The sequence below is a fragment of the Hemiscyllium ocellatum genome, chromosome 30, assembly GCF_020745735.1.
Source record: "Hemiscyllium ocellatum isolate sHemOce1 chromosome 30, sHemOce1.pat.X.cur, whole genome shotgun sequence".
Classification (NCBI taxonomy): domain Eukaryota; kingdom Metazoa; phylum Chordata; class Chondrichthyes; order Orectolobiformes; family Hemiscylliidae; genus Hemiscyllium; species Hemiscyllium ocellatum.
The window spans coordinates 20096773-20109379 of NC_083430.1; the positions used below are offsets into that span (position 1 = coordinate 20096773).

Consider the following 12607-nt stretch of genomic DNA (forward strand, 5'->3'; position numbering starts at 1 on the left):
TTCTGTTAATGTTTGCACCACTTTGGTCAAAATTGGCTTCGTAAATCGTGCAGTCTAATATTTTTATTCATTCAAGGGTGTTAATGGCAAAGCCAACATTCATTGCCCATTCCGAATTGAGAAAACTCTGAACAGTGTACAATTTTTAACTTTGCTCTCATTTGTCATGAATTTAAGATAATCACTACTCCAATGGATTTACCAATAAGCTGGCTCAATAAATTCTCATGGCAATAACTTTCTGGACCTTTGACATTGCATAATTTACATTGCCTTTAAAAAGTTGCAGTGTTGCACATAGAATTTTGCAACAACATTTTTCAATTAAAGAAAAGTGAATTTGTTTTTCACAAATTGTTTGTCACCTTTAGCAATAGTAGCGAAAACTCATTTTCATTTCCACTTTATTTGGTCTGTGTATTAAAATGAATACAAATTCAAAGCATTGTAGTATTGAAGCACATCAATACCAGTTGTGAATTATTCATGAAATATTCAAAGATCGAACAGGGATTATAGTCATTTTTCTGACACACGAGCCAAAAAAGTCAGGTCAAGGAGTGCTGCTACCATTCAGAAATGCCTGACTGAAACATGGCTTCCTTTCTGATTGACACTGCACAGTATGGGTCACAAAGAAGTCAAAGATAATGCAATGTGTATTACTGACTCCACAAGTGAAATATTTGTCATTTCTATGTATTCTGAGAAGTGTATCAAAATTGAAAAAATTGTACTGATGTGAACAATTTGCTTCAACAGCCTCCTAGTTCTGTGATCATGAAATCCAAAAATGTGCAGGTCAGGTGAATTGGCCATGCTAAATTGCCTGTAGTGTTAGGTGCAGGGGTGAACGTAGGGGAATGGGTCTGGGTGGGTGCGCTTCGGCGGGTCAGTGTGGACTTGTTGGGCCGAAGGGCCTGCTTCCACGCTGTAAATAATCTAATCTAATCTAATCTAATCTAAAGATGTAAATGAAGTCCCAGTATATGGAGCAATAATTCTCTGCCAATTCAAAATTGTATATTTTTTTTCTCTAAACTATCAGCAGAGCTGTTAAATGCCACAGTTATTAATAATAAAATAAATCCAAGGATTAAATGAACTGAAGCATCAGCTTTCTAAAAAAAATACAAAATTTAGGGTTAACTGTTTAAAAATGCAAGAATTCTAGATCTCAAAAGGCATGTCTGTATTATTCTAATCTGCATTGTATTAATTTAACTATTCATAAATAAACTTAATTCATTTCTAGTAATTTGGCACTTTAGGGCTATCTGAATATTAGTTTTCTGTAAATAACATCATTGAGACCTGACATAATTATTGCACTGAAAAGAAAATGACAATCAAACTGCAGGACAAAATAAAACAAATAATTTTAAACATAGCTTAATTTGTTTGTGTTGCAAGATTCTCCACAGATGTATAAATTACAGTAGAAATTGGATTAAAATGAGCAATTATCAAGAAGTACAAACTACATTTCTGGATGGGATAATGGCCCATCAAGAATCCTAATGGTTCTTCACCTGTCAGATGCTCATTTCAATTCATAAATATGTTGGAAATCCTTTTCATGTCAATATATAATCAGATTTTTCTTTCAAATATGTTTTAGTTTGACATTATGAAATGCCTCTGTGGCTTATCCCATGTTCCTGTCATTTGTAAAAGTGATTTAATGCACAGCACTATGACATTGTTTAAATAATTTGCCAGTTGTGCTCTAATTAGATGTTCCTCTGCATTTTGCAAGGGAAAATCTGAAGTTGATGTTAGATAATGAAGAGAAAGACGAGTCCGGCATAAGTGTCCAAACCATTTTCATTTCAGGTTAATGAGTAGTGCACAACAAGAACAATGTATTCTGAACAATTTCTTCTGTCACTAAATGAAACATTTGAATAAAAAAAAGCATTTCAAAAATGATTGGCATTTGTTTGAGAATTTAAGATGTGTAAATCAACCAGGAGAGAGAATGGATCCTTTCCTGAATATTGTATCGGTACGACCAGTTGCCACTGTTTTGATGTTTGTTTTCTCCATTAATTTGCTATTTTTCTGATCTTGACTGATGGCTAGTCTGAAACATACGTGGCTGGTTCTTTCAGTAAAGTTAAACAAAAATAACATTGATAGCAAACTCTTCTTAGCATTTGGCTGCTAAATATTCTTTATTCAATCTATTTAGACGCATTATGACACACCTATGGCGCAGGTGAGATTTGAATCTGCACCTTCTGGCTCAGAGGTGGGGTACTACCACAGTTGGCACAGTGGCTCAGTGGTTAGCACTGCTGCCTCATAGCACCAGGGACCTGGGTTCAATTCCCATCTTGGGCAACTGTCTGTGTGGCGTTTGCACATTCTCTCCATGTCTGTGTGGATTTCCTCCCACACCCAAAGATGTGCAGGTTAGGTGAATTGGCCATACTAAATTGCCCGTAGTGTTAGCTGCATTAGTTAGTGGTAAATATAGGGTAGGGGAATGGGTCTGGACGGGTTGATGTGGACTTGTTGGGTCGAAGGGCCTGTTTCCATAATGTAGGGAGTTTCATCTAAATATCTTCTAATTCAGTTTTGATTGTGGAATTTTCAAAACTACATTTGTTAGTATAAATTCCCATTAATTGTCAAACATAAAGATATTTATTTGTCAATCGTGGGAGTCAGTGGCTGATGTCTGCCACAATAGTTATGACAAAAAAAAACTGACCAAAGATAGACTAGATTTATTCTCTGTGCGTTGTAAGTAGTTGAGATATTGGTGTGATCTCCTTGTGACATTTCAAGTGTTCTGATCCTGTCTATGTGATTATGCCACCTTGTATCAGTTTTGATGTCTGAGGTTCAACACTGATTGTTGCCATGCTGGTTGTAATTATTTGTATTCCTTTACTTCTTTAAGATTAGACTGTAATATAAGTTGTATCAAATCGACGCATTAAACTAGTTGAACCTCGAGACATATGATCTCACCTGATTGCAGGACTGTTGCTCAGTTTAATTCATAAACTTTTGCAAGCTAAACTTAGACGTTGCAGAAAACAAATGTTCTTAAATTGTATTCTGATCTTACATTTGGCTGTCAGAAACAGTTGCTTGGTCTTCAACACTCTCTTTGTTCAGTATCTTGTATGCTTCAGACCTCCTGACATTACGTTTTGTTTATTGGCATCTATGATTTCAGGAATTCAGTTCACCTTTCATACTTTTCACTTGGAGAGTCCCCATGACTATTTGCTGATCACTGAAAATGGAAGTTTTGCTCATCCTTTGAAAAGACTCACAGGATCTAACCTGCCACCTTCAGTCAGTGCTGGACTCTTTGGGAATTATACAACACAGATCCGATTCATCTCAGACTTTTCCATGTCGTATGAGGGTTTCAACATAACCTTCACAGGTATAACACACTTTATGTTTCTTCCTGTAGAAGTGTTAGTGTTTCTCAATTGATCAATTTGAAAGTAAATGTGGCGAAGTGCTGATTGGAGTGCATAGATCTAGGAATATTTCCCAAGCATGACCAAATTGTGTATCATACCATTCACCAGCAAAGGAAAGTCTGTCTCTGTTCTGCCTAATAAATATTTTCGTGACTCAGCCTCAGAACAGCACCCTTTATTACATCAGTCTTACCATGCCCCTTCTATAATTTCTATAACAATCATTCTTATGAGTGGGATTGCGAATTTGAAATGAATTGTGTAGCACAGTACTGTGAGCCTTTATCCACTCAGGATTGCTGAAGGCCATTTAGTTAATTTCATGTAGAACTCTTTCAGGAAGAATTTAGGCATTCAACAGTTGTCTACATCTGAACACAGGCTCCAACTTGAAAGCAGAGAGCAAGCTGTAACAGTAAGTTCCTAAAAGAAACGAAATAGTTAGTTACCTTTTCTAAACATATTGAATTATTTGAGTTAAAGTTTCTTTTTTGGAGTACTTTTGGTTTGAACAGTTTGATAGCCACATTCCTATTACTACGTAAATCTTCAATTTTCTTATTATGTACCTGCCACCTACAGTAATGCTACTCCAATTCACTTATTCTGCTCAAACTGGTTTCAACCTAACAATCATCTTCTTCCCATAAATGGTGACCCATTTTGTTCTTTCATCTAGAATATGACTTGGAGCCTTGTGATAATCCGGGTATCCCACCATTCAGCAGCAGAACTGGGCGTCGATTCGGAGTTGGAGACTCCCTTACATTTTCATGTTTTCCGGGGTATAGACTGGAAGGTGCGTTCCGGATAACTTGCCTTGGAGGTAGACGGCGTGTGTGGAGTTCGCCTCTTCCAAGGTGTGTTGGTAGGTGGTCGTGACCTTTCATTTCACTTGGGTTGAAATTTCAACACTAGTTTGGAGCTGTGCAAAGACCTAAACCAATGCATTTAGTGTACAAACAGCATGTTTTGAATTGCTATAATGATTAATAAAAGATACAACAGTAAGACCAGAGAGTGCCCACAATTGTCCCTCGCCTTGCCTATCCTCTGACTAAAGGGTGAAATCTTTTCAAAGCCAAGAGTTTCTGCTCTGGCATTTCATGTATTAAAACAGGACAATTCTTGGAAGAAGATATGAATGTAGGATTTTCTTTCTTTTCTGCTACTGTACTGCCTCATTATTAAGACACAGTGATTCCACGAAGGATGCAATTTGATGGACAAGTTGTCTCCATTTTGAATGACTGGGAGCAAACTCCTTTCAGTTATTAATGCCAATTTTTGCCAAGTTTTAAGGAATGCTTCAGGATGATTTTGGAGTCTTATACTTTGTTCTTCCCTGGACATTTAGAAATTTGAGAGATGACAGAAACAGTTGGAAGGATCCATTTTTTTTTGCCATTTGGACACAGCCCCAAATACATTGAAGAAGATTTTGCAGGAGTTTTGCCCAAATGCTGGTGGAAGGGGCTTCAAGAGTGACACTAGTGTTTATCAAACATTCCATTGAATTCAGAGGATATACCCAGAGAACAATTGCGAATGAGTTTTCATTTGCCAGCTCTTTTGTATGCCACTAATACTGAGTTCAGGCCTCACAACAGTACAGGTGTGTACTAATGACAGTTGCTCTGTGCATTTGAACTTCTCTTGATATGCAAACGTCCTTGTTGCTAAAGATCTCATCCAAAGTTTACAGCTGTTAGCTCAGCAAATATAATACTTGAGTTCCTTGACAATGATGGATTTCCTTTGGAGTTGGTTCGCAAGATATTGTAAATACTTCACATATTCTAGGGTCTAATCTGCAATATATTTGGAAAGTGGAATATCTGGCTGACTCATAGGAATTTTATTTTGTCTAAATTTCTGGACAATCTGAGTTTCCTGTATGCAAATTGAAGAGATTGAAAGTGGCTTGCAAACCTGGTGAAGAACGGTGAATGGCATTGCAATCACTTGTCATCCAGATCATATTTGTTAATGGTAGTCAGTTTGTTTTGGGCATGGAGGTAACTGATGTTCAAGAGCTTTTCATCTATTTAATTTAATCACACCAGAAAGTGATGTGTAAAGTCATTGACAGATAGATTATAGATTAGATTCCCTACAGCTTGGAAACACGCCCTTCTGTCCACACCAACCCTCCGAAGAGTAACCCATCCAGACTATCATTTTCCGGCATTTACCCTTGACTAGCACACCTAACTCTATGGGCAGTTTAGCATGGCCAATTCACCTAATCTGCACATCTTTTGGAATGTGAAAGGAAACCAGTGCACCTGGAGGAAACTCATGCAGACACGGGAGAATGTGCAAACTCTACACAGTCGCCCAAGGCCGGAATCGAACCCGGGTCCCTGGCGCTGTGAGGCAGCAGTGCTAACCATTGAGCCACTGGGCCACCTAGCCTTACTTTTATTTTTACTTTTCCATGCAATGTGAGCGTTACGAGCTCATTTGTCTTGCCTATTTCCACGTCGCCTTGAACTATGTGAATTCCAGAGAGCAGTTAAGAGTCAACCACATGATTGTGGACCTAGACTCTCACATCAGCCACATAAGGTTTGAATGGAAAATTGTCTTTGCATCATTGAACCAATAGGTTTTTTCCAATAATCAATTATTGTTTCATGGCCACCATACTGAAACTAACTCTCAATTCTAGACATTGTTTACTTAATTTATATCCACCAGCTGTCATGGTGGGATTTGAATGCAGATTTATATTTGGCCATCAGCCTAGACTACTACTTGTCACTATCAATACCAGTACTTGCACTCTCACCCCTGCTGCTGGTTATTGAAACTATCTCTGGTTAGGAACAATGTGTTGTTGCACTTGCCTGTGGGTGCTAGAATGCAGCATTGCATTGTTGAATTTCTCACGTCAGGCTCAACTTGCGCTCTCCACTGTTTTTGTAGATGCTTAGTTGTAAAAGGAATAGCAAAGGTAATGACTGGAAAGTTGTCAGAAATAACTCAACAGATAGAGAGGATGAACTGCTACATTGAAAGATGTTTTGACTCTGGTCAAGCACCAGTTAAAGACTGCGTATCCTCTCCCATCTCAGGCAATGTAATGAATCAATGAGAAAATGTTATTTTAATATTGAGAAAAAAATGCTATTGTTTTATTCTTTGCACATTCCTTACTAAAGGATATATGTTATTCTGAATGTTCATGATAATAGAAAAAAGGATACAATGAAAATTATCAGAAAGCTATATGAACAATATTTATAAACACAAGTGCCAGTTTTACTCAGACCTTGAAATGGGCAAACATGAAAAATAAAAACTTGCTCAGTCCTTGTTAATTAACTTTGAAGATCTTTTAAAGGATTGAGTTAAGCAGTGCAAGCTGACTGGCTGGAGGAAGGTAATAAAAGACTGTTTTCAGAACTATTATTCAAAACAGTCACCAGTAGTGATATTTGAGCAAGGGAAGATGATTATTAACCTGTGATAAAAGTCAAATTATTGCAGGAAAACAAAAAAAAGTAATCACTCAGTCAAAGACATATTTGATTCTGATGAAAAGCAATGCTTGAAATGTTAACTTCACTTCTCTCAGTTAAGTTTAAGTCTCTCCTTAGTGGACTGAACGCTAATATCTTATGTTTTATTACTATGCTTGCAAAGCAAATTGTCGGGACTTATGTTGACACAGTTTTGACATTAGCCTGTCATGGTGAATTTTGCCGTGTCTATATGAATGAAATAGGTTGGGTTTTGTATGAAACATATTCAGCACACCTGGACAAATGGGTTATATACTTCAGACCAAATTAGGATCTTTAGTATATTCCTACTGATAACTATTTAAACTCGAAATCAAGGAGGGAGGAGAGGTGATAGGAAAAGCTTCAAATACACAAGATGAAAAAAAACAATGACACTTCTAAGTGTTGAAATGTTTACTGCATGCTCTACTTCAAAAATGATTTTCTGCTTCTGTGAAATGAAATTTGATCTTTTTTTAACATGCGAAGGCAATTTTCCTGCAACCTCTTGTGTTCTATATCCATTAATTAGTTTTCTTGATTCAATTTTTCAGGCCCATTCAACTGAATGGAACTGGTGTGAACATGTCATGTGTGATGTGATTTCTTTGGGATTTCAGTTGTTGAGATTAACGGGCAAGTGTCTGGGAAAACACTACTTCAGCTCAATCTCACAAAATGCATTTTACTGTATTTAATACTATTTAGATTTATCTGTTCTTCTACTTCCATAATGGGATAAACACCAGAACAAACTGCTGCATTAATGAGCAATTTGAGTATTTTGTGTGAAACTTGCTAAGTGAAATGTACAACTCAAGATGTTAACCCAGCACTAAAACACGTCTTTTAATTGGAGCAGAAATTAAGGTTATGCTTGTTTAATTCCAAAAAAAAATTATTGTCTTCACTGTAGTCTGGTTGAAAAGGAGGTTCATCTCTATCCCCTGTTTTCTAATCCAAAGTTATTGCCACCATAAATACACAACACTCTTCACTTAAGAAAGTGGAATTCTTTCTCGTCACTCCTATAGAGGTTGTCAATGCTGCAAGTTTAAGAGCAGAAATTCACACTAAACTCAATGAAACAGCCTGGCTAAGCAGATGTTAATTCCATTCTGTTTTCTTGGCAAAACATGACAGTGTTATTTAAGAGCAACAGCTTCCTGATGGTGAAAAGTAAATACAAATTTCCCACAACATATTTAGTTTTTACTTATTCAGTCATGGGATGTGGATATCACTGTCTGGCTAACATTTATTGCCCATCCCTAGCTGCCTTGAGAAAGGTAATAGTGTGCTCCTACCTTGAACCAGTGCAGTCCACATGGGCAATGAGTGATAGCTTTATTTCAGCCAGGCATCTTCACTGTTTTGATGTCACCACTACACCAATTAGATTCCAGTACTGAAAACAAACAGGAAAGTGTTACCAAAATTTGCAGGGATAAATAAATGATCATTTACTATTGTATTGTGGTACTGATTTAAACTGAGATAGGCCTGTATGTTTAAGATAGCTATATTACATCATGACATGCGATGTCCCAGTATAAAGATACCTGAGTCATCTTCAGTGATGAAGATTGTTTCAATGTAATGGAGTCAATGTAGTCAGTTACCTCTATGTGCTTGTTATGTACAGTGACATCAAGAAGAATAAAATCCAGATGGTGTAAGTCTGTGATATAGCCTTATAAATAGTTAGTGTTGGAATTCTGACTTAGGAGAAGCCCTGGCTGTACTTGGTTTTTACTCTGCAATGTAACTTACAGAAAGTGACAAAATGGCAACAATTTCCTCATTAAGCTAACACTTAGAAGTATAATTGTTTTTTTTTCCTTTTGTGTATTTGAAGCTTTTCCTATCATCTCTCCTCCCTCTTTGATTTCAAGTTTAAATAGCTATCAGTAGGAATATACTAAACATCCTAATTTGGTCTGAAGTATAGAACGCGATTGTCCAGCTGTGCTGAATACAAGAGGGGAAAAAGCATTCACTAATGATTTAAGTGTCTTGCCACTCACTGAAGCATATAATACATTTCTGCTAACACCCATTGATAAGATTATTATCTTGTATTACATTGGTTGGAGACCATTTTTTTTTATTTACTCATCGTCCATGTGGACTGCAGTGGTTCAAGGTAGCAGCTCACCATAACCTTCTCAAGGCAGCTAGGGATGGGCAGTGAATGTTGGCCAGCCAGTGAAGCCCGCATCCCATGACTGAACAAATAAAAGCAAAATATGTCTTCCAGCCTGTCTATCCTGTATTACATTGACTGTTTGATTCATAGAATTGATTTGACCCCTACAGTGTGGAAACAGGCCATTTAGCCCAACAAGTCCACACCCACTCTCTAAGAGAAATTCACCCAGACCCATTCCCCTATCCTATATTCTTATTGACTAATGCACCTAATGTACACATCTCTATGCACTACGAGCAATTTAGCATGGCCAATTCACCTAACCTGAACATCTTTGGATTGGGGGAAACCGGAGCACCCGGAGGAAGCCCACACAGACACAGGGAGAATGTGCAAACTCCACACAGACAGTCACCCAAGGCTGGGATTGAACCCGGGTCCTTGGCGCTGTGAGGCAGCAGTGTTAACCACCGAGCCATCACACCACCCTTGTTATACTGTATCAAGTGCATTAAAGAAATCACTATTATGGCATAGATTTTTCCATTGTTCAGACTGTTGCTATGTCATGTCCTGGATCCTCTGAAATTGACTGCTAAGTCTGGAGCCCACGTATGTGCAGTTAAATACAGGAAATCAAAAGTGGCTATCAGTGATGCAATGCTTTCCCATATGGTGCACAACTGAAGTTTTCCTTGATTGCATACTGAATGGATGAGAGCTTGCTATTTTCTATTAGTTTCACATAAGCTTACCTGAAAATTACACCTTGTTGCAACAAGTCTAACCAGGTTCTGGACAGCATAATAAGGTTATAATGGCTGACAAAGTCATCACTTGCAATGGAGAATTAATTTTACGTTTGCATAACTTTTTAAAATTATGCTAAAATAAAGACTTTTCAAAATAAGTATTTAAAGAAAAAGGAAAAGTTAAGAAAAAAAGTTATATGTGCATCTTTTTAGTGGAAAATGTCAGGACAAACTTGACACAGTTCTTGCTCGGTGGTATCATAGTAAATCTGTTTTATTCCCAGCTTTTTGACCATGACTGTAAAGAAATTACTTCATTTCAAGCAACTGTGTTTTTCTTCTTACCAAATTTTTGAAATTATTGCTGTTGACTGGAAGAACAATATAAGACAGCTATGTAATTGTAAAGATTGAATGTATCCCTTCCAAGTTTCTCTGCTCCACTATTTTGTCCATTTATTATATAATATGAATGGCAGGGTTTGAGTGAAATTTATTTTTTGTGTGTCTCTGATTTGAGGCTTGTTCTGACTGTTTTTATAATGCTATAGCTTCCCGTCTTTACCTTGCTCTTGTTTGGAACATGACGTGGAGATGCCGGTGTTGGACTGGGGTGGACAAAGTTAAAAATCACATAATACCAGTTTATAGTCCAACAGGTTTATTTGGAAACACTAGCTTTCAGAGCACTGCTCCTTCACACCTGATGAAGGAGCAGTGCTCTGAAAGCTCATGCTTCCAAATAAATCCGTTGGACTATAACCTGATGTTGTGTGATTTTTAACTTTATTTGAAACAAGTCAGGAAAAAGGAAATGTTTGCAGAACCATATGGCATTTATGAATCTTTTAATATAATTAGTACCATTTACCATGGGTTACAGTTACAACAACTTAATGAACCAACATGTTTGGAAAAGACCAAAAATAATGATGATGAAATGACAATAATGTTAAAATTCCAAAGAAAAAGAAGTGATTATTTCAGTTGGACTAAGTCAAAAAATGTTAACTTTTTTCATTTCAGAAGTTTATCATTTCAGGTGTTGCTGCCATTTTCAGGAAAATAGATATGTGGAATGAGAAGATTCATTCTTAGTCTTTCAGCAGAATGTCAGTCCAGACAATCTATATACCTTTACCCAATGAGTTCCTTTTCCCTAACTCAAAATTACATCCATTACAGTTTAGACTGAAGCTTAAACAACAAATCTTTATCATTTTGTACTAATCAATAGTCATTGCACCTGATAACAAATGATTCCTCAAGTTGGCTGATCTCAGGAGAGATAAAGCTTCTTTTCCTCAATCTGAGGAGCCTGTCCTCTGAACGTACCATTCCTTGGCAGCTCAGAAAATTAGTATCATTTCATTGTACAGAAGCAACCAAGTCATAGAACACCTCGCTTTTAATCATTATAGCTCTATTCATCTGCCTTTAAGAACATGTCTTATATTCTTAGCCTTGGGTATAAACCTGATTTTGTTTTACTACATTTATCTTAGATTGTAAGATGTATTGTTCTGGGATGATGACTGAGTGTTTCAGTTGCATCAGAAATGCTTCAGTAAGAGCTAATAGAATTAAGCACAAGAAATTGTTAATTGACTGCCATTTATTAATTATACTCAAGCCCTTAATTATTTATTGGGACCAGCGGAACACAGTCTATAATTAACTGGAACATTTTGCAACTGAAAGAAGCCATCAGTTATACAGTAGAGCACACACTGCAGCACAGTTTATTGTTATACACTTAACTGTATTTGTGATAAATATATTCTGCATGTTTGGTACAAATTAACTGAACAAATAGCCTTTTATGTATTTACAGTATTGGAACATTTCAATGCTCGAAATAAGCATCCTGGAAAACAGTGTAACCTTCTAATGGAAGCTCATCAAGCTGAAATATTACTTCTTCTCTCTCTTTTCATGGCCACTCCATGATATGCTGAGTATTTTCTGTTCATATTTTAGACTATTTTGCCTTGGTTCCTGGTTCGTTTTTCTGAAGGGACTGTCTGCTAAAAAAATGTGCTTCAAAATTTCTTTTTGCAGGTTGTTGTGAAGAGGTTTCAAAATGGGAAAAACATAATGGTTTCTTTTGTTCCCAATAATGATCTCTGCTGGTTGGAACTGAAGCTTGGCAAGATATATTTGTATCATTGATAGCCACAGGTCAAGTGTTGAAAGACTGGAGGGTGGCTAATTTGGTGCCATTATTTAAAAAAGGTGGTAAGGAAAAGGGAACTACAGACCGGTGAGCCTGACATCATTGATGAATAATTTGTTGGATGGGATTCTGAAGGACAGGATTTCTATGTTTTTGGAAAGACAAGGACAGATTAGGAATAGCTAAAAATGTGTTGCTGGAAAATAGTCAACATGGCTTTGAGGGTGGGAAATCATGCCTCATTAACTTGATTGAGTTTTTTGAAGAAGTGACAAAGGAGATTGATGAAGTCAGAGCGGTAGATACTGTCAATATGGAGTTCAGCAAGGTGCTCGACAAGGTTCCTCACGGTAGACTGGTTAGATCAAATGGAATCCAGAGAGAGCTATCCAATTGCATACAAAATTGGCTTCAAGATAGGAGGTGTGGGTGGTGGTAGAGGATTGTTTGTTTTTGTTCTGGAGGCCTGTGACCAGTGATGTGCCACAAGGATTGATGCTGGGTCCATTGCTTTTCATCATTTATACAAATGATTTGGACATGAATATAGGAGGTATAATTAG

At 37.1% G+C, this 12607-nt stretch overlaps 1 protein-coding gene across 1 annotated transcript in view; it reads left to right on the forward strand.

Moving 5' to 3' along the window:
- Nucleotides 1–12607, forward strand: part of csmd2 (CUB and Sushi multiple domains 2) — a 605906-nt gene that overhangs the window by 217042 nt on the left and 376257 nt on the right. The window contains exons 15-16 of the mRNA XM_060847269.1: nt 3194–3409; nt 4132–4320. Coding sequence (XP_060703252.1) covers nt 3194–3409; nt 4132–4320 — 405 coding nt within the window. The remainder of the gene's footprint in view (nt 1–3193; nt 3410–4131; nt 4321–12607) is intronic.